The following is a 21,170-nucleotide window of genomic DNA, read 5'->3' as shown; positions in this document are numbered from 1 at the left end:
GGGCAAAAGCTGTGGACTAAGGATACTGGGGGACAGATATTGGGAGATGGACCTGGCTAGGGTGAAGCCATCAGCAAAGCCCAGAAGAGACTCAGGGCCGAGGGTTCGACAGAGGGGCCAGGGTGGCTGGGGAGCCCCTGGCCCCAGCAAATGGACCGACTTCTATTTGGCCAGGTTTGAAGTCTGGCATTTAAATATCAGTAAAACAGATCTAGTTGTATGAAGTAATAAAAGGATGTATGACTGTAAATATGGTGTGATCCCATTTAAAATACACGTGCTGAGAACAAGACGTCCGGCAAGTCGTATACCAAAATGTCAACAGGGCTTATCTCTTGATGTTGATATAAACGGCTTTTATTTTCTTTACAGTTTTCTGTATTTTCCAAATTTCTACATAAACATACACATAAAAGTCATAAAAATGTCCCTCAAAATGACACTCCCTCCAATGTGGGGAGTGAAGAGGTGTGTGCTGGGATGCCAGCAGGGTGGCTGTGCAGGTGCAGCCAGCTGCCACACTCCGGCATCTGAGGCCCCTCTGCACTGGCAGTGTTAGAATGGTTGTCTGAGAGCCAAGGCTGTTCATGCGAGCTGAGGGTCATGGAGCTGGCACGGGCAGGAGCCAAGGTAAGCCCTGCACCGGTGTGTGCCCTCCAGTGGGCACCCTCCATGAAGCAGGCCCTCCAAGGTACTCACCCCTGGGGCAGCCAATAACAGCTAGAAGTCTTCCCCTGGGGGGACCTGGCCACTTGTGGGGCAGGGAAGGGCTCCACTGCCGGTGGAAATGTGAGGCCAGCAGCCCAGGATGCCTGCTTCCCAGAGTCCTCCTGGGTCAGTGCTTGGGCCAGACAGGGGCTGCCTGCAGTGGCAGGACAGTGGCCGGCTGCCAGGGCTGGAGGGAAGACAGGCGCCAGGGCCAGGAGGTGGTGGGGCAGAGCTCTGGGGATTCTCCCCGGCTCCTGGAGGAGGATGGAGGAAGAAACCCAGTAAGGGGACCCACTTGACGGCCAGGAGGCAGGAGAGCAGTCTGTCCCTGTCCCTGGCTTCCCTGTGAGGGACACAGACTCAGCTGGGGAGGGTAGGACTTTTAATTGTATTCACAGAGAGACTTGGAGAGGTGGGGCTCAGTGTTAGGCAGCCGTGTACTGGAGAAGGGGGCAGGGGCTGGGGCGGCTGGTGGTCTGGAGGACTGGGAGGGAAGGGGACACGGACAGGGCGGGAGGAGCAGGGTGGGCTGGGCTGTGTCCTCAGTCGCCCACCAGTGTTCCCATCCCAGTCTCTGGTGGGAGGCCCTTGGGCAGGGCTGAGCCAGCCGGGTCACCTCAGGAGTGTCTCAGCTCCACCTCGGAGCCGAACTGGGGCCCCTGGGGGTGCTGGCGGAGGCTTTGGTGGCGGATGCTGAAGAGCCGCTGGCTGAGGCCCAGGGTGGCTACCAGCAGGGCGATGCCCAGGAAGAGCAGCAGCCACTGGCCCACGCGGGCCTGCTGTGCATCCAGGTCCAGGCCCAGGAAGCTGACGCGGCCGCTGTCTGGGAGGGGCCCTTCTGAGCGAGCTGAGTGGGAAGCAAGGAGACAGCATGGGCAGGGCGAGGGTGCGGGGCAGGGCCAGGCTCCGAGGTCGTGGCTGCCGGGCTTGGGAACGGGGTTAAGACCCGGGGCTGGAGGCGGGGCAGGTGGTGGTACCGGAGTTCGGTGTCCAGTTGTACTGCGGCCAGCCCAGCTTCTCCCCGTGCAGCTCATTCTCTGTGCGAAGCCAATCCAGCAGCGGCTTGAAGTAGCTCAGGATGGCCGAGGCGCTCATATTGGGCTGGCCCGTGATCAGCTGCATGGCTTCTGGCCACGGCCTACTGAAGCCCAGCTTCATGGCCGTCCTGGGGAGGCACGAGACAGGGAGGCCGAGTCAGAAGGACATGGCCCCTCCTGCCCCCACCTGACATCCACTCTCCATACCCGCTCCCAGCTGAAACTTGTCCCAGGGCCCCAGGGCTCCAGGTGCGTAAGGAGATGGCACATCAGGCCATCACACTGCAGGTGGGAGCTCCCGGCTCAAGAGCCAAAATGGCAAGTGTTCCCAGAAAAGCCCAGGGGCGCAGGCCAGAGCATGGAAACAAAGGAGAGCTGGAGGACACTCACGCTAGGCGCTGCCCTGCCTCCTTGGACTGGTAGATGTCACACTTGTGCAGGGGGCCCGTGTGGCCAGCTGCCTGGCACAGTGCTTCGTGGAACTGGAACTGGATGATGAAGCTGATGAAGTACCTGGAGCAGAGGGAGGCCGTGGCCCAGGGTGGAGTTGGTTGAGGGTCTTATGCCACTGGGCCCCAGGTCCTCCTGCACATCACATGTGATATGTGCTAAGTCACATGGGCACAGCAGAGCCAAGACCCCCCAACCCTGCCCACTGCCATCAGGGTGAGCTCCCCCACCCCACCTGTTAGCATTGTCTGAGCCTCTTCCTAGCTGTGCCTGTGTAGATGCCTCCCACCCACAGGGCTGCCTCCACATCTCAGGAGGGCCTGCTCCACGGGGTCAGGGCAGAGCCCTTCAGAGATTTGGCAGGTGGCTTTGGAGGCAGTGAGGTCTCCATCCCTGGGGTATATGCAAGTAAAGGCAAGGTGTGGCCAAATGGGCCATGTGGATCTGGTAGGGTGGTCTGGGCAGGGAAGCCAGTCCTACATGATCTTATCCAAAGCATTAGGAATTCGCTGGTAGAAATCTGCCAGTCAAGGCTGGAGGATTCTCCCCAGCTTAAAGTCTGGAGAGGTTTTAAATGTCCTGAGCCAGTGGCACAGGCCTTTTGCTTTGAATGCTGGGTGCAAGCCATGTACCACCGACTTCCCTGGTCTTTCCTTAAAGTGCTTTGCGAAGAGCAGCCAAATCTCCTTTGCCCGCCCCTGTTTGGAGAATTGTCTGCATTAAGCTGTGAAGCTAGCCATCACACCAGCTGGCTCCCGGGTGAGAGCCAGCACCAGCTGGGAACCCCAGGGACCACTCCTGCAGGCAGGTGGGAGCCCTGTCGTAAGTGTCATCTCTGGAACACCGTCTAGGTCAGGCCTGTCTGAGGTGCTCCAGGGATGCCATCTTCCTGGCATCCCTGGAGCACATGGACTCTGGGGACAGACTTCCAGAGTCCCCAGAGGATGGAATCTGGGGACAGACTTCATCCATCCCACAATCAAGTTATTAGCACTTGATGATGTGCTGGCATCATCCCAGGTGCCAGGAGGCAAGGTGGGCATGGGCCCTGCCCTTGCTGGGCTTCCAGGGACCACAGGAGGCCAGGGCCAGGGGTAGCCACAGCCCTCCGGGGGTGGCCTTCACTGCCTTCTATACCTTGACTCCTGGGTGGCCTGGGCTACCTGTAGCCCGGGGGGGGGGACCTGGAACTCCAGCCTGAGGTCTCTCCAGCCCTCAGCCTCCCAGGGAGGCCCCAGATCACAAACAGCCTTGCTAGCCCTCAGCAAGTGCTCTCCTGAGGCACACAAAAGGAGAGGAGCCGCACTGGGCACACTCATCTGTGGCCACGTGACCTGCAGACCTAGTGTGCAGATACATTCCACTGGAGAGTGACTAATAGTGGGGTCCTGGCCACCACTACCTGAGGAGGCTGTGTATGAGACAGAATGCTAAGAAGTTAGCCAACATTTCATAGTTTCACATCCTGTGAAATGGGGTTCACAGGTGAGGAAACGGAAGCTCACAGAAACTGAGGAATTTTCTCAAGGAAACAAAGTAATGGAGATAGGGTTTGAACCCCGTTCTCTCTGACCCCAGCCTGTGACTGTAACTTGCCCCATTAACCCTGACTCCCAACTTAACCGGGTCTCCAACCCTGCATTTTAGTGTCTAGAAGGGCTTCCAGGTACAATTCAAATTGTATCAAAGACAATGTTCAATAATAGTAAAAGAATCACAATCTTGTTTTAATAGCACAACAAAACAAAACAGTGCTGAGCTCATGATCCAGCCATGAGTCATGGTTAATGTTAACTACTTAACCAAGGTCTGGTAACTATTAGCCAATTATTAGTTTGCGTTTCTGTGTTCAACGGTTTGGATGGTACAGACTCTCACCAAAACAATGTTCAAGAAAACCACCATCCGCCTTGGCAGTGGGTGAGTGGGTCCAGGCACTTGCACTGTGTGGCCAGCTCCCCCAGGTCTGCCCTGACTGGCAGAGCTTGTGGACTGGGCAGCGGCCGCAGTTTAAACACAAAGCTGTGGGTACTGCTTCTCACAACGTGCCCTCCTGCCTTTCCCGTTACCTGATGTAAGGCACGCTAGAAGGAATGTGGAACTTGGCCCCTGGGTCAAAGTCACCTTGAGTCCTGGGCACCGGGGGGCAGAGGCCCTGGTACTTCAGCCTGTCGAGTGGGAATATACGTTGGAAGGTGAGTTTGGGGAGAACCAGGCTGGGGGTGGCAGTTTTGACTTGAAGGAGGGTCCCTGCACTTGGGGCTACACTGGGCACCCCATTCTCCTGCGTGCTGGGCCTCTGTGCACAATCACCCCGTTTTCCCCATCACTTACCCACATACACATCATATGCACAGACACAATCATACACACACACTCCCCTACCCTGGCCCATCCAGACACCCGCAGAGATCCCCCAGCCCACATCCTGTGGGAGTGTTCCAGAACCTGAGGCTCCACCACTCCTGGTTATAGTTCTCCTTGGTGATGCTTCCATCAAACACCCTCCAGCGCCACTGATCAACGAGATAGCTGAAGGGGATAAAGGCAATCTTGTCAAGCGCCATCTTCATCAGAAAGTTGATATCGTGCTCTGCAAGGGAAGGGAGCCCAGCTGTCAGACCCGGGCTCCTAGCAGCTTGGCCCTGGTGTGCCTGTGATGGTGGAGGGGTGGGGGTGCTGTATCTTTCCAGGCCCTGCGACCTGCCTCCTGGGATGGTCTGGATGGCTCCCTTCCTCCCCACACCTCTGCCCATGGGACACTAAGTGCCCCTTTCCCACCTCCCAAGCTCACCACCCCTTCTTGGTCCTCAGCCCACCAGAGCCTCCCGCTTCTCTCTCACCGTGGCTGCCACCCTCACTGCTCAGCAGGTTCAGACTGTGCAGGTGCTTGGGCGTAGACACTGAGAGGGCTAGCACGTCCCCAATGGCCTCATGGAAGCCGGGGTTGGCACCCTCCCTCAAGGCCACAGGCAAGTCTTTGTACTGCATGAAATACTGGATGTGGCCCATTTCGTGGTGGGCCACCACCAGGTCCTCCAAGTTCACGGTAGTGCACTGCTTGATCCTAGAAACAGTGGAGTGGGGGAAGAGGGTGTTGGGAGAGGACAGTGAGAAGCCCTGGGCATAAGGTAACAGTGGGCCTTGCTACACCCAGCGCAGACCCCAGCACTGCAGCATGCAGGGGACACAGCACTGTGGGAGGGAGGGAAAGGGGAACCACTGAGTGATCTTTGAAAGAGGGAATCTGGGGGCAGAAGCCCCTACCGTCAGGTCGTTCAGGCCATTCCTCTGCCTCTCATTTTCCTGAATGACTCCAGCCCCCACCACCTGTTGCTTTCTGACTGTACGAAGTGCTTGCTGTAGAGGCACTGGGACACTGGGTACTTTCTAGAATGTGTAGCTGGTGGGTTCCCATGTACACATGCTTTGTCTCCCAAGACGGAGGCTCCCTGAAGGAAACAACTGTTTCTGTCAGGGGTGAGAGTGGGCAATTCTGCATCTCACGCGGCCCAACAGCGACAAACTTATTCACCCCAAGAATTCTTATGGCCAGGATGAATGGCAGCTGCAGAGCTGCCCAAACCAGAAGGTTCCGCCGTCTCTCATCAATCCTTCCTTGTTCTCATTTACTTATTTATTTTTTATGAAATGGGGCCTCACTACGTTGCCCAGGATGGTCTCGAACTCCTGAGTTTAAGCAGACTTCCTGCCTCAGCTTCCCAAAGTGCTGAGATTACAGGTGTGAGCTACCACACCCGGCCCTTCCTTGTTTTGCAAACCAATTCAAACTGTGAGAAATTCTCTCTTGGATCTAACTGGAAGCCTTTCGGCTCAGGTGAATCCTGTTTTTCTGTCATTCTCAACTGGGGAGGGGGAAGGAAGAGCTGCCCAGCATCCTGGCCACAACGAGGCTGGGGTCTATCCAGCTTCTCCTCTGACTCCCCATAAAAGACCCCATAAGGGCTCTCATCCCCCAGATCCTGTCTCCTCGCAGCCCTGTGGCTGCAGTCCTCATGCCTGGAAGGGCCTGCACAGCCCAGGGAACCCCATCGGGTTTGGTTTCAGGCTCCCCGTGTCTGTTCTCCTTGTAAGAGACACTTCAGCTGTGACAGATTGTCTTTGCCACTTCTCCCAAGAGGGAGGGACTTTTTTCTCTTCTCCTGAATCTGGGTGAACTTGTGACTTGCTCTAGCCAATAAAACATGGCAGAAGTGACTCTGGGCCAGTTTTGAACCTAGCCTTGAGAACTGGCTGCATCAGTGGTCGCTGTGGGGGATGCTGGCTGCCAGGTAATAAATCTGCCCACCTCAGATGCCACGCTGGGAGGGCGCCCAAGCTAGCCTGGAGAGATGCCTGACCCACCTCCAGCTGTTCAAGTCCACCCACCCTAAGCACACAACATGTGAGCCAAGAGGCCACTGGGAACATGTGACCCAGTATCTGCCACGTGGGAAAAACCGAGGACCTCAACTGACAGCCAGAACTGAGGCTCTGGACGGATGGCCCCACATGGAGCCATGCTGGCCAAGAGAGCTGCCCCCAACAGAGGGGGCCTTGTAGAGAAAGGCCATTTCCACTGTGTACTGCCTGAATTCCTGGCCCATAAAATCATAAGCATAATCAACTGATTGTTTCATACGGCTAAGCTCTGGGGTGCTTGGTTGCACAGCAATAGGTAACTAAAACGCCATCCTCCAAGGAAGGCAGTTTCTGAGCCTGTCAGGGGTGAGAGTAGATCTGTACAGAGCCCCCAACATCCTCGCGTGCCTCCCTGTGTCACAGCACGTGCCCCCAGGGAGAGGCCAGCTCCATGCAGGGGAGGAGCTCCGAAGGAGGGAGGCGGGGCAGCCCACAGCGCTCAAACCCAGGACTGGGACCTTGAGCACTTCCCAGCGGCCAGGCTGACAGAGCTGTTGTGTGCTTCAGAAGCCCATCAGGTGGATGGGGTTTTCCTGCCGGAAGCCAACACCTCTCTAGACCCTCAGTCCCAAATTCTGGCCCTGTCCCCATCCTGCCCTGCTGGCTCTGGCTAGGGGACAGTAGTGGAGCCTTTGCTTGGCTCATTTCCCTTGCCCGTGGGGCTCAGGAACGAGGCCTCAGCTCTAGCTGGATGTACCGGAAGTCCTTGCCGTTGTAGAAGTCCCAGGCCGAGGCGTGGCAGACCACCTCTCGCCCGTCGGTTGGCTTCTCCAGCATCGACTTGCTCCAGAACTCAGGAGGCACGGGCAGCAGCCCCAGGGAGGTGAAGAAATCATCAGCCTCCTTAAACATCCTCCGGGGCGTCCAGCCCTGCAAGCAGAGGGAGTTCTGCCCAAACTGGAGGTTCTGGGGACAGACTGTGTGCTGCTGTGGGGGACCCAGGGGAGGGCCAAACTGGGGGAAACTCCTGAATCAGAGGGCCCCTCCCGTCCCGGCAGGGCCTCCCTGCCCCTGGGCCAGTGCAGACCTGCTTTAGCATGGCCTCCGTGGGGTCCATCGAGGGGGCTGAAGGGAAGGGCACCACCAAGTCATAGATGTTGGACCAGGTCTGCGCCCACATGTTCCCTGGAGAGGAGTGAGGGGGATGGTAGACAGAGGAAAGACAAATGTTACTTCTTAGGCTCAATGCCCTCCTGCAGGAACAGGGCTCCCGATCCCAGTCCTGCTAATTATAGTGGCATTTCTTGAGCACCTACTGTTTGCAAGTTTCGAGGCGCCTGACATACACCACCTTCAGTGTGCACATCCAGCCCAGTAGGTCATTACTGCCCTGCTCTAGGTGGGGGCCTTGCTGGTCATCAGGGAATCCAGGTGGTCTTCACTGTCCATAAGCAGTGGAGACCAATGTGACTAGCAACTGCTGACCTATGAGGACATTACAGGTCCTCAGACCACCTATACCCTGGTGGTCACCTCTTATTGACTCTGTGCCAAGAGCATTGTGTGAATTCACTTTCAATCCTGTCTGCACCCAGGTATGGGCACAGTTCCCATTGGATGGTAAAGGAAACAGGCTGGAGAGTTCAGTGACCCCCCCAACAGGGGCCCACGGCTCCTAAGGGGCAGGGCTGGGATTAAATGGCTGGCAGGCTGCTGTCTTCACCAGCCACTCTGCCATGTCCCCTCTGCACCACCTGAGGTCGGCGTCTGCAGCTCAGCAATTCCAGCAGGAACCAGCCATCTCCTTCAGAAGAGGCTGATGCCTCTGAGTTTAGGGTAAGAAAAGAGCCTAGTTCTCCAAGATGGAGGAAAAGGAAGACACTCAGGATGAGTGGAAGGCTCAGAAACAGATTTGGACTCAAGGCTCTTTCCTAACCAAGGGAGGTGAAGGTTCAGCTGACATCAGATGAAGTCTAAAGTGCAAACCAGTGAGAGAGGCTTAGAGCGATGAATGATGGAGGGAACGTGAGAGAGGAGAGGGAGAGAGCCAGAGAGAGAGAGAGTGCATCAGTGTTGGGTTGCTCCCCTTTCCCCTTTTACCAGTTGTCAGGGGCTGAGTTCTAAGGCCAGCTCTGCCCCGGCTCCCAGGCCACCCTGGGCATGTTGCTTTTCTTCCTGGGGCCTGCGTTTCCCAGTTGGTGAACTGATGTCCACTGTGACATCACCAGATGTTCTCTGGTCTTACCAGAGAGGGGCTGAACAGGGCTGGACTCCCAGCCTGTGTGGGAGCTAGACCCGCAGCCAGGCCATCCTCTGGGGCCTCCCTTATGGTTTCTAAATGGTCTGAGGGCCTGTGTGGTCTCTCTGCTCCAGGAAAGTGTTCCTAACAGCCCATTAGGGACAGAGAACCAGTAGCCTCTGCTTTGCCTTACTGCCTACCATCCTTTACTGTTCTCACCGCCTACTTCACACATTCAGGGCATCTGAGATTGCAGCCCTTGGCAAAGGAGGGTCCAGGGTTGAAGTGGATTTACATTCTCAGGTTCTTCTTTGTTCCAGTTCCCTTGGCCTGAACACTGAGCCTCTCCTCTCATCCCCTACTTCCCATCTGTCAAACCCTGTCATCTTCCAAGGCCCTGCTCACAGGCCACCTCTTGGCAAAGTCTCCTCAACTCCCGCTCACAGCCCCTTCCTCACCCTCCAAGATCACACACTGTTGTGATGGGTGCTGTGGTCTCCTGGACAAGATTATTAACTTCTCCCCCCATCTATGGTGACTTGCCCAACATAGATCTGCAGTGAATGTGGAACCAGATGCAAGCGAGGGGCTCCCCACTCCCAGTGCCCACCCCTCTCCAGCCTGGGCAACCTTCCCCCCCAGGGCTGGAGTCTCTCACTCTCCAGCCTGCTCCCTACCCTCTAGTCAGCCCAGTCCCAGCCCTCACTCACACTGTGGTCCATCTTTACCCTCCTCAAGGCCCAACATGTGCTCTTACCTAGCAGGTGAGCAGGGATGGGCCCCTCCAGATTGACGTGCTGGGCCCCGTAGTGGCGGTGCAGGGCCCGGCGCACATAGGCATGCAGGTTCAGGTACAGCGGCTGCAGCTCCTGGAAGAGCCGCTCCAGGTCTTGCTCCAGGGATGGTGTCTCATACATAGACCTCCACGAGTCCCCAGCATCTACATAGCCTACAGAGGGGACACAGCCATGCTCTCCCAGCACCTCATTACCTGCCTCCTCCAGGGACCTACCTTCACCCAGGCTTGGGGTCTCACAGCACCTCTTTGAGGAACCTGAGGGGACCCGAGCGCCAGTGGTGTTGGCAGCAGGGACTCACCATTGAGCCGGGCAGCCTGGTTGATCAGTTCCACATATTTTGGGTAAAACTGGAGGATGGCTCTCCCAGCCTTGTCTCGCCAGCCCTCCCATGCCCACAACAGTTCTTCATATTTCCGGGACGTGGCCATCACATTCGTCAGATCTGGTAGGGGGTTGAATGGCTTGAGCTCCAGCCCTTAGCTCACCTCTGCTTATAAGGGGAGCTCAGAGAATTTCAGAACTGGAATAAAATTGGCAAGACCGCATAAAAGTGACTGTTTAGGCAGCAGGTCTAGAGAAATGGGAGAAAGGATGGGAGTGGCTCTCCAGCCCTGGCTTACAGGGTCCCCTGCCTAGGGCCACATGCTGCAGACACCTGCAGGGCCTCAGCAGTCCTGAGGGACGTGCTTGAGCCTCTCTCCTTTCTTTCTTTCTTTTTTTTTTTGAGACAGGGTCTCACTCTGTCGCCCAGGCTGGAGTGCAGTGGTGCCATCATGGCTCACTGCAGCCTTGACCTTCCAGGCTTAAGCAATCCTTCCGTCTCAGCCTCCCTAGTAGCTAGGACTACAGGCGTGCACCACCACATCCAACTAATTTTTTGTATTTTATCTGTAGAGACGGTGTCTTGCTATATTGCCCAGGCTGGGCTCAAGCGATTCTCATGCCTCAGCCTCCCAAGTAGCTGGGACTACAAGCATCTGCCACCACACCCAGCTAACTTTTGTATTTTTAGTAGAGATGGGGTTTCACCATGTTGGCCAGGCTGGTCTCAAACTCCCGGCCTCGAGTGATCCATTCACCTCGGCCTCCCAAAGTGCTGGGATTACAGGCATGAGCCACCGCACCCGGCCAGCCTCCACCCGACTTGGCATGCGTACCCACATCCACAACTTGTAGGCCAAACCCTGTCCTGGGAAAACTTTTTCTCCTGTTTATTTTCCATTTCCCCTTCTATTTGTCATTGTTCTCATGTGGGAGCTGGGCTGGGGGCCAGAAAGACCCATTTCTGGGTGGAGATTCTTCATGGAAGAATGTTTATGCCTTAAGTTCTCCAGCCCTGGAAAGGGTGGGTTGAGAGGGAGCTGGGAGGTTTCTGTGCGCGGGTCCTTGTGCCGGGGGTGAGCTCTTTCAAAGGGGCTGGGGTAAGAAGGACCAGCCGGTGGGGAGAGCAGAGAGGACAGCCAAGAGCTGTCTACTCCTATCCAGCAGGAAGTGGCGGGGTTGGGGAGGGAAGTGAGAGGAATCAGAGACTCAGGTTCTAGTCTGGTGCTTTCAGCGGCTGTGTGACTCAGTTTCCTTAGCAGTCACATGCTGGGAGAGGGGCTCAGGAAAGATAGAGAAAGTGAAGAAGTCAAGGGCAGGATCACGAAAGGAGGCCGGGGGGAGCTAGAGCCCCCGAGTTCCCCCAGTGTGGAGTCCAAGCCCATGAAATACAACTTTGAGATCCTGCTGCTCTGAGGGGTGACATGCAGAGAGGACCGCAGAGATCGGATACCCTTAAGTAGAGGGCGGTTCTGAGGGAGGGGCAGCAGATTGGGGTGTGGTATGAAGTAGGTGTCGGTTCTCAGTGGGGCAAAGAAGCCCCCCTTGTGGAAAACAAGGAAGGGCATTTCCTGGGCACGCTGACTCCAAGAGCGACGGGAGCCCAACTCTGTGCTCTCACCCAGCACCCCCGGGCCCCATGCCAGCCCCAGCCCTAGCCTCTCACTCAGCCTGCACGTGAGCCCTCACCTGGCTCCAGCTGTAGGCAGCTGCCATTCGTGCGGCACACAGTGGCCACGCTGTAGGTGGTTTCCATGTCCAACAGGATCTTGTTGTACTGCAGGAGGAAGGAGAGAGGCATTGAGCTGTACTCCTTTGTGCTTGGTCTTTCTGTGGCCTGCACTGCCCCCAGGCCCCATGGGCTGGCGGCGGGTGGGGAGCCGGGGAGCGCTGCCTTCTCGGCAATTCTGAGGTGCACGTCGCATGGCAGATGCCATGACTTGATATAACAAGGAAGAGGAAGCAATGTGAAGGCCAGGCCAGACCCTGTGTTGGGTTCACTGCCCCAGGATTCCCCTCTCCCTGTTCCTTGCGAGCCACACACCTCCTCCAGCTCCTGGGCAGGCAGCGCTGCCCGTTCTAGGTCCTGAACCTTCTTTATGATCCGCTTGATAGTGGTGTTCTGGAAGTGGTTCACATCAAACCTCCTGGCCTGGGTGCCGTACTTCAGAGTATGGTTGGCTATTTGCATGTTCTTCTGCAGCTGAGGGCACAGGGGGATAGTGTCATGGGGCCCAGGAGCTCCAGAGCAGCCTCTGAATGGGAGGCCCCAAGTGGGAGCTGAGGGCTGGAGGTGGTGGTGAGAGGGCAACGGGATTAAGTTGCAACCTTTGCCGGTAAGACCCTGTGCAAGCTGGACGGCTGATAACATCCTGGATGCAGTACTCACCCTCCCCAGATGCCTGTGGTCAAGCAGCACATATCCAGGCAGGGGCAGGGAAGAGAAGACCCCCTTAAAGGTCCTTAGGAAGGAGCCAACTTGGTATCAGCTCTGTGGCCTCTCTGAGCCTCAGAGTTAATATCAAATCCCATCTGTAAAATGGGAATAAGTTCACCAGTTTTGCAAGGCTCTTGAGAAAAAGATGAGGCAACCGATTGAAGTGCCAAGGAACAGCAGGTGTGTGGCTCACTGCGGCATAATTTGTGCTCAGTCAAATAGGCAGGGAGTGAGGGTAGAGAGGAAGTATAGCCCCTTTTGTAGAGGAGACAAACGGGGGCTTTCAATCTCTTAAAAAACGGCTTGAGCACCACTTATTTATGTACAAATTATTCTGTTACTAGAGATTGATTTTTGTTTGTTTGAATAGAGGCTGGATCTTGCCATGTTGCCCAAGCTGGTCTCCAACTCCTGGCCTCAAGTGATCCTCCCACCTGGGCCTCCCAGAGACTGATTTTTAAGGAAAGAAGAATTGCTCAGGCATTGAGTAAATGTCCACTAGAATCTGAAATTGAGCTTTTTTTTTTTTTTTTTTAAAAAAAAAGACAAGAGTATCCCTCTGTTGCTCAGGCTGGAGTGCAGTGGCACCATCTTGGCTCACTGCAAACTCCGCCTCCTGGGTTCACGACATTCTCCTGCCTCAGCCTCCTGAGTACTAGGACTACAGGTGCCCGCCACCACGCACGGCTCATTTTTTGTATTTTGAGTAGAGATGGGGTTTCACCGTGTTAACCAGGATGGCCTCGATCTCCTGACCTCGTGATCTGCCCGCCTCAGCCTCCCAAAGTGCTGGGATTACAGGCATGAGCCACCGCACCCGGCCCGAAACTGAGTATTGTTTTAAATATTCAATTTAAAACGTGGTGGCAGCCCCACTTCATGGTGAGTGGGACAGCGTTTCTGTGTGTGTGCACATGCGCAGGTTTGGGGGTGGAGAGGTGGCTCCCACCAGAATCTTGCTGGTCTCTGTGGTAATGTTGGTGTTGTAGTTCCAGTTGGCTTCGGCATACTCGTTCCACACCACCTGGGATGTCCGGTCATATTCCTCCACGAACTTGCTGGCCTCAGCCTCATCAGTCACCAGGTCTGCGGGACAGAGTGGAGGGAAACAGACAAACCTCTGCCTCCCCTCTCCAGGTTTGTGGTCTCACCAGAAGCCATTATCCCTCTCCCACTCCCTTGTACCCTGCCCCTGTCCCTACCCGGCCCTGCCTCTCCCACCCCTGGCACCCTGCCCCTCCCCTGCACGGTCCCACTTGGACTCTGGGCTGATGTCTGGCGGGCCATCGCCTGGTGGGTGGTTGTCTGGCCGCTGGTTGTCGCCTGGCTGCTTGTCCCATGGGTGATTGTCACCTGTCGGGTTGCCTGCTGGCTGGGGACCAGCAGGGGGTGCCCGTAGCAGAGCAGCAGGAAGAGGAGATTGGGAAGTCCTGCAGTAGCCCAACCCTGGCCCATAGCCGCAGGAGAGCAGAGCCCTGCAACCACCGTCCCCTGGCCAATAAGAGCGGAGCCCGCAGTGTGACCTCATAGAGCCCTGTATCTGGCTTCCTCTGGAGGGGGAGGGGCCCTCAGGTCTGAGCACACCCTCTCTAGGATGCTGGGGGAAAGATATGCCTGTCCCCACTTGCAGGCACTGCTGATGAGCTCGGGGGGCTGCCTGGCCCTCCAGGACAGGGTACCAGGGCTCAGCTGGTAGGAGCTGACCAGGAACCTGGGGCCTGGGCCAAGCCCAGAGTTGAGGACCCACCTTAGCCCCCCACCACCCTCACTCAGGGCTTTACCGATGCCCTCCGGGTAGTTGTCAGGCAACGGTGGGCGCCACTGGTACTCAGGCCAGCCCAGGGCCTCGCCGTTCTGCCGGTTCTGCTCCTGCAGCCACTGGGTGACCGGCTGGAAGTAGTTGAGAAGTGGCTGAGCGTCCAGGGCATCTGAGCCGACCATGTCCTTCAGCACCTCCTGCCAGGGCCTGGAGGAGCCAGCCTGCAGCACCTTCCTGGTGGGCAGAGTGGGTACCATGGGCACAGGGGACTCAGGCTGGAGTCTGCTCCTGGACTCCAGCCCACATGTCCCTGGCCACTTCCGCCCCCACAATGGACTGCGGAAACTGCAGCAGTAAGACCCTGGGGCCTGGGATCTCTGTGATGGTGGCAGGGGGCATTTGTCTCACCCCATGCCAACCAGAAGGCCCACTCAATAAATACTTGATGAGAGAGTGAGGAGACAGGCATCCACATCAGTCCAGCTCTGTGATTGGCACCCCCCACCCTGTCGGAGCAGCCAGTCGCCCCCTGCCATACCCTTTGCCAGCCACTCCCCTCTGCCTCCCACTTCCCCCCGCTTCCCGCCACACACCGGAGCTTGGCCCCTGCCTTGGTGGACTGGTAGATGTCACATTGGTGCAGTGGGCCCTCATAGCCTGCCTCCTTGCACAGGGCTTCATGGAACTGGAACTGCAGGACAAAACTCACAAAGTACCTGCAGGCACAGGGTGGGAGTTAGGGGAAGATCGTGGGGGGCCAGGAACAGGGGTCCCTTGCCCAGGCACCATCCAGCTTCCTGCAGGGCAGAGGCTGGACCAGAAGCTATCTTAGGGGAGAAGGGAGACCCAAGACAGGCTCACAAGAGAGGGCCACTCTAACTCTAGGACTTTGAGGTCTGGAGGAGCATGGGGACAAGCCCTGGGGATGAGGCAGCTAGAATCACAAGAAGAGGAGAAGGGGACTGAGGGTGTGACAGTACTGGGGGGTGGGGTAGGGGTGCTAGTACCTGATGTATGGTGTCACATTTGGAACATGAAACTTAGCTCCAGCATCAAAGTGGGTTTCGTTTCGGGTAACAGGAGGACAGATCCCCTGATACTTGGTTCTGGAAAAGGATGGTCAAATTGTCTTAGGGCCTAGAGGTTGCACACAGATGGATTTAGCTTTTGCAGAAAAGGCTTTTCCACCCAACAACCCTTCCCTATCCTGAGGAACTGGGGAAGACTTCCTGGAGGAGGGAGTTTCAGGCAGGAAAGGAGAAGGCGGTGGGTCACAGAGGGGGACATCATTAGCGAGGAGAGGCTAGAACTGGCTGGGGCAGGAGGTGCCTGGGTGTCCAGGAGGCTGGGGAGGGCTAGTTGGGGAGAAGGCTTTTCTATCCCTCCTCTCACCGAAGATACCACCAGTCGAAGTTGTAGTGGGAAGGGGGAGTACGCCCATTAAAGACCCCCCAGCGCCACTGGTCCACCAGGTAGCCAAAGGGCAGGAAGGCAATTTTTTCCAGTGCCATCTTTAGCAAGTAATTGATGTCACTTTCTGTTGGGAGATGAGATGACAGGAGAGGGGAGAAGTCAGAGGTCATAGGGAGAAGAAGGTCCCCTAAGAGTGGTGGGTTGGTGGGGGCAGCAGGAAGAGAGGCCAGGGAGACGTAGAGAAGGTAAGGCTGGTCCTCAAGACCCTGGGTCCTGCTTGGAAGAGGACCCCCGGGTGTTGTTGAGGTGGGCTCAGTGTGCACTGTGAGGCTCTGGGTGGATCCCAAACCCTGCCTAACCTGGGGCCGGGAGGCAGAAAGAAGGGCAGAGCTGAGTGGGGCAAGTGAGGTCCTGCTGTGGGATGGAGTGGGGTTTAGGTGAGGCTGGGTGGGGGCCTCTCAGCCCTCCCATACCCGTGTCATTGGTGACACGGTCCAGCAGGCCGATTTTGTGCAGATGTGCAGGAGTGGAGACCGAGAGTGCCAGCACGTCCCCAATGGCCTCATGGAAGCCGGGGTTGGCCCCCCCGCGCAGGGAGACAGGCAGGTCCTTGTACTGCAGGTAGTACTGTATATGACCCATCTCGTGGTGCACTGTAGAGAGCTGGTCCATCGTGACCCGTGTGCATTGCTTGATCCTGGGGTGTAGAGAGGGTGAGGGTAAGGGTGAAGGACGGGCAGGACAGGGCAGGGCCAGGGCACAGGGCAGATTGGCACCTGAGAGACAGGAATGAGGAGGGTGTTGCCCTGGGGCATGAAACCACAGTAGAAACAAGCAAAATCTTTTTTTTTTTTTTTTTGAGATGGAGTCTCACTCTGTTGCCCAGGTTGGAGTGTAGTGGCACGATCTCAGCTCACTGCAAGCTCCGCCTGCCAGGTTCAAGAGATTCTCCTGCCTCAGTGTCCCAAGTAGCTGGGATTACGGGTGCCCGCCATCATCCCCAGCTAATTTGTTTTTGTATTTTTAGTAGAGAAGGGGTTTTGCCATGTTGGCCAGGCAGGTCTCAAACTCCTGTCCTTAGGTGATCTACCCACCTTGACCTCCCAAAGTGCTGGGATTACAGATGTGAGCCACCGCGCCTGGCCGAAACAAGCAAATTATTTACCCCGCCCTGGCTCACCACCATTTGGGCCTTCTTCCTTCGTTCCAAGGTACAGAGATGACTATTTGTCAAAGCTGCCAGGGAAGGTGGACTAACAGGCCTCCTATGTCCCCTCACCCTGGAATAGATCCAGCCCCTGGCCAGCACTAGGGTAGAGGCAGGCCTGGGAACCAGCTTCCGTGCACCTGGGCTGCCTGCCTTTCCCCAAACCCCAGAACCCTGCTCTTCCCATGTCTAGACCTGAAGTCTTTCCTGTTGTAGAAGTCCCAAGCCGAGGCGTGGCACACCACCTCCCGCCCGTCGGCCGGCTTCTCCAGCATCGACCCTTCCCAGAACTCGGGAGGCATGGGGGAGAGCTCCAGGGAGGTGAAGAACTCCTCTGCCACCCGGAACATGTGCGTGGCATTCCAGCCCTGGAGGCGGGGTGTGGAGACAGGTCAGGGGGAGCCCACTCTGGCTGGCCTGGGGACAGGGCTGGGGTCCCCCTCTCGGGTCAACTGCCTGTGCAGGAAAGCTTCTCTGCTCTGTGGCCACCATTCCCAGAGGCAGGGCCTCGCTGCCCACAGCAGATGAGTGAAAGTGCATTGCTGCTCTCATCTGGCCACTGTGGAGCCTGGAGGGAGGAGCTGGCACCTCACTGAGGGGGCTGACCCCAGCTCACTGCACCTACAGACATACCAAGCTGCTGCTTGATACTTGACCCCTTCCCACCTCTGTGCCCATCTCTGACTCCCTCTTTTTGCACCCCACCCCCGCCACCCCAGGCTTGAGCCCAGAGCTTACCTGCTGCAGCATAGTACTGGTGACGTCGAGGTTGGGCTTGTCTGGGAAAGGCACCACCATGTCGTAGATGTTTTCCCAGCTCTGGGCCCACATGTCTCCTAGATGAGGAAAGAAGGGGACAGCTTGGCTCCCTGCCTGGCTGTGCCTGCTTCTCCATGAGTCGCTGAGCGACCCTGGGGCCAGCACCTACACCCTGGGGCCCTCAAGGGCTGCAGGCCTGGCTTAGGGCCAGAAATCTCACACATCAGTCCCACCCACACTCCTCCGAGGGCCACATGTCCTGGGACTGCAAGATGCTGTCACTGTCCTTTCTGGCTGTGCCAGGTCCCAGCCACTCAATCCTAAGGCAGGCCCACAGCGCTTGTTTCCTTGGGCATGAGCTAGGCTGATGGCTCCCCCACTGGACCCAGGGCCAGAGCCTTTGGTTTGACCCCTAGCTCTCTGACCACTAAGTCCCTCATGGCCCTGAGCCTCAGGGTCCCCACTTGTAAAGTGGGAACATGAATGGTCTCCTGCATGTGAAGCAAACAGTACGATGCTCCACACATGTGAGACGTGATGGTCACAACCTGCCTTCCCTTACCCTGGACATCCCCCACCCCTATGCCTGGACCCACACTTCCCTGGGACTCATGCAGAGGCAAGGCCAGGTCCTTACCCAGCAGATGAGCGGGGATGGGTCCCCTGAGGTTGATGTATCTGTCCCCATATCGGCGATGCAGTGCACGGCGGACGAAGGCATGGAGGTTCAGGTAGAGGGGCTCTAGCTGATGATAGAGGTGCTCCAGATCGTCCTCAAAAGTGGGGGAGTTGTACCAGGAGCGCCAGTAGGCCCCCGTGTCTGAGAAGCCTGGGGGCGTGGGGGTGGGGTATGCAGCTCAGGCCAAAGGCTCAGACCTCAGCCTCTCAGCTATAAGTCGGCTCTTCCACTGGCTCGAGGCCCGTGGATCTGCAGATAGCTGGAAAATTGGCTTGAGGGTTGCCACTCTACAATTTCTAATTAGCTACAGCCGGCTAAACAGATCCTGGAGGTTCCCAGAGGAAAAGAGGAGCACCAGGGCCAGAAGCGAAGGCAGGACAGCCATGTGGGGCAGGCCAGCAGCACAGTCCAGGCACACTGGGTGCAGGCTGGTCCCACCTCCACTTTCTGGGAAACTCAGGGCCTGCTAGAATCATCATACCAGCTGCTCTACCTGGCTCTGGGCTGGGACTCTGGGGAGACAGCTGAGAGAGGGCACCTGGCGCAGTTCCCGGACGGGGAGAGGCCTGCTCACCGTCCTGCTTGTAGGCTTCATTGCTGAGGGCAGTGAAGTCCTCGTACAGCGGTTTCAGCGGGATGCCCGCGGCATTGTGCCAGCCCTCCCAGGCAAACAGGAGCATGGCGTAGCTTCGCGAGGAAGCCAGGATGTTGGTGAGGTCTGAGACACAGGCAGGCAGGGTCGGTGAGGAGGCCTCCATGTTGAAGTCTGCAACGGCCTTCACCAGAGCCTGTACCAGTCCTCACTGCTCCCACCAGCTTCCTGAACATCACGGTGCCCCCAGAGCCAGGGGCCACCTACAGGCCTGATGGGAGGTGGCCAGGAGCTACAGAAACACCCAGGCAGGGCCTCCGCCCCCAGAGACATGACCGTCTAAGGCGGTCGACACCAAGGGGACACCCAAAGGCCAAAACCCAGGCAGACACTTGGTGGCCTATTGGAGTGCCTTCCTCGAAGCTGCTCATAAAGGGGGCTGGAGTGGGGTTTAAGGGGAAGCCAAGAGGGGTCCCTGGCCTGGGGGCTCTTGGGGAACGTGAGAAGATCCACGAAAGGGGAAACCAGGCAGCCAGGAGGAAGGTCTAGGCGTGATGGGAGAGGCCGAGGCACACACAGAAGTGGGGGCTGCAGCTGGAGGTTCCGGAAGTCCACTTGCCAAGAGAAGGACGGTGTGGGGGCATCTGCACCCTCCAGCCCCAGTTGAAGGGCAACGCCTTTGGGTTTACCTGCTCTCTCCACAGACCCTACACAACTGCTCGATCCCGAGTGCAGCAGGGCAATGAGGGAGCACTAGGGCACCTCTGAGAGGGGAGACGCAGGGGCCGTACCTGGGTCCAGGGACCAGCAGGTGGCAGTCTTGTTGGGGAGGCAGACCTTGGCCGTGGAGTAGATCCTGCTCATGTTGCTTAGCAGGGCATTGTACTGGGGAGTCAGAGGGGAGGAATGTTCTGGTGACCAACCCCTGGGACATCTGCCCTCCCCTTGCTGCTAGAAGAAGGAGCCCACAGAGTGGATGTAGCTTGGACAAGGCCACTCAGTGGCACCGGGGCACTTCTGATCACTAACATACGAGTCCCCTGCCAGTGGAGGCAGCCAGTGGAGTGGGGGACAGGAGTCCTGAAAGTCAGGGTCAGGGTCAAGTCCCAGCTTGGTACCGCCCTGCAGTGAGGGCAGATTCCTCCCATTCTCTGGCTTTGGTGACTTCTCAGTCTTTCTCAACCTTTTCTCTCTCTCTTTTTTTTGGGAGGGAGGTCTCACACTGTCACTCAGGCTGGGGTGCAGTAGTGCAATCACAGCTCACTGTAGCCTTGACCTCCTGGGCTCAGGTGATCCTTCCACCTCAGCCTCAATAGTAGCTGGGACTGTAGGTGCACGCACCACCAAGCCCAGCTAATTTTTTGTATTATTATTATTTTTCTTTTGTAGAGACGAGGTTTTGCCATATTGGCCAGGCTGGTCTTGAACTACTGGGCTCAAGCGATGCACCCACTTCAGCCTGCCAAAGTGCTGGGATTACAGGCATGAGCCACCGCGCCCAGCCCTTCTCAGCCCTTCCAAGGAAGCTCATAAACCAGCCTAGGTAGAGGCGTATTTGATTTTGGCTTCCTACTCCAGAATGCTTCCTTTAACAGAAAGTAACACCCCACCCCATCTCCAAGAAAAATCAATGCTTCAGAAAGCCATTCTGTGCTTACCTGGGCTTTCCCTTCTGCCAGGGCCCATGTGGATCCCAGGGTCCTTCCCTCCCTGACGGGCTGCTCTCCCCCAACCCCCACGATGGGGCACTGGGAGGCCGCCCCCAAGCTCTCCCTCGGCCCTCAGCCCACCTGCTGCCGCTTAGCCAGGGGCAGATTGGCAGAGCCCAGGGTGCCCACAGCTCCGATGATCTTGCGCAGCTCCGGGTCGGTGAAGTTCTGCAAGATCGGTTCATACAGCTCCTTCGCCTTCTGGCCCCAGGCCTCGGCAAACTCCTGGCTGAGCAGCGCTGCTTCCTCCTATAGGCACCAGGAGGGCAGGCAGGGTGTAGGCAGGACCCCGCTTAGATGCACGCCATAGAGGGGAAGCCACGGTGCTTGGGGAGGGGAGGAAGGCCAAGGGCTTCCAGAGCCCGAGCCCTGGGGAGATCCCTGGGGGAGACCTTAGTTTGCGGAAGCCGCGCTTCCTCCTTCTGGAAGGAATCTGTCTCATGGGAAAGGTGGAGCAGAAATTGGGACCACAAAAGAGGCCAGGCGAGTGGAGGGTGAATGGACAGTGCAGTGTGGTGACAGTGACAGCGTCCGGAGGTGAGCAGGCAGCGGCCCGAGAGCGCGGGGGCCACAGAGCCGAGTCCAGCACCCTCGGCAAAGGCGGGCGCGGCCTCGGAGCAGCCAGCCTCATCCATCCAACTCGTGCATGCTGGGAGCGGAGGTCGTGCGCGCAGCCCGGCGCTCGGGCCCCCCGGCTG

General features: G+C 57.4%; 1 protein-coding gene across 3 annotated transcripts; it reads right to left on the bottom strand.

The window, feature by feature from the left end:
• Positions 1 to 328: 328 nt before the first annotated feature.
• ACE (angiotensin I converting enzyme) lies at positions 329 to 21,158 on the bottom strand. Of its 3 annotated transcripts, XM_011947931.1 has the most exons (25): positions 20,865 to 21,158; positions 20,554 to 20,721; positions 19,555 to 19,648; positions 18,746 to 18,889; positions 18,130 to 18,321; positions 17,472 to 17,569; positions 16,929 to 17,101; positions 16,000 to 16,223; positions 15,506 to 15,650; positions 15,121 to 15,219; positions 14,707 to 14,829; positions 14,136 to 14,347; positions 13,304 to 13,440; positions 11,962 to 12,120; positions 11,607 to 11,694; positions 9,895 to 10,038; positions 9,554 to 9,745; positions 7,645 to 7,742; positions 7,315 to 7,487; positions 5,039 to 5,262; positions 4,644 to 4,788; positions 4,265 to 4,363; positions 2,136 to 2,258; positions 1,686 to 1,873; positions 329 to 1,555 (listed from the first exon to the last, which is right to left on the bottom strand). In XM_011947931.1, the coding sequence occupies exons 1-25, from the start codon at positions 21,105 to 21,107 to the stop codon at positions 1,326 to 1,328; spliced, it is 3,915 nt and encodes a 1,304-aa protein (XP_011803321.1). In that variant the 5' UTR covers positions 21,108 to 21,158; the 3' UTR covers positions 329 to 1,325. The 3 variants fall into 3 exon arrangements, with proteins under 3 accessions (XP_011803321.1, XP_011803322.1, XP_011803323.1); XM_011947932.1 differs by lacking the exons at positions 14,136 to 14,347; positions 14,707 to 14,829; positions 15,121 to 15,219; ... (7 more) ...; positions 20,554 to 20,721; positions 20,865 to 21,158 and adding an exon at positions 13,611 to 13,862; XM_011947933.1 differs by lacking the exons at positions 2,136 to 2,258; positions 14,136 to 14,347; positions 14,707 to 14,829; ... (8 more) ...; positions 20,554 to 20,721; positions 20,865 to 21,158 and adding an exon at positions 13,611 to 13,862.
• Positions 21,159 to 21,170: the final 12 nt, after the last annotated feature.

Source organism: Colobus angolensis, unplaced genomic scaffold (assembly GCF_000951035.1).
Source record: "Colobus angolensis palliatus isolate OR3802 unplaced genomic scaffold, Cang.pa_1.0 Scaffold271, whole genome shotgun sequence".
Taxonomy (NCBI): Eukaryota; Metazoa; Chordata; class Mammalia; order Primates; family Cercopithecidae; genus Colobus; species Colobus angolensis.
This window is presented reverse-complemented; position numbering and strand designations above follow the sequence as displayed.

Excerpts from the sequence above, each read along its gene's own strand:
- ACE (XM_011947931.1), bottom strand. The coding sequence starts at position 21,107 with ATGGATGAGGCTGGCTGCTCCGAGGCCGCGCCCGCCTTTGCCGAGGGT. Across the intron at positions 7,743-9,553 it reads CATCCCTGCTCACCTGCTAG|GGAACATGTGGGCGCAGACC; the intron begins GTAAGAGCACAT and ends ACTCCTCTCCAG. Across the intron at positions 4,364-4,643 it reads CAGGAGTGGTGGAGCCTCAG|GCTGAAGTACCAGGGCCTCT; the intron begins GTTCTGGAACAC and ends CCCACTCGACAG.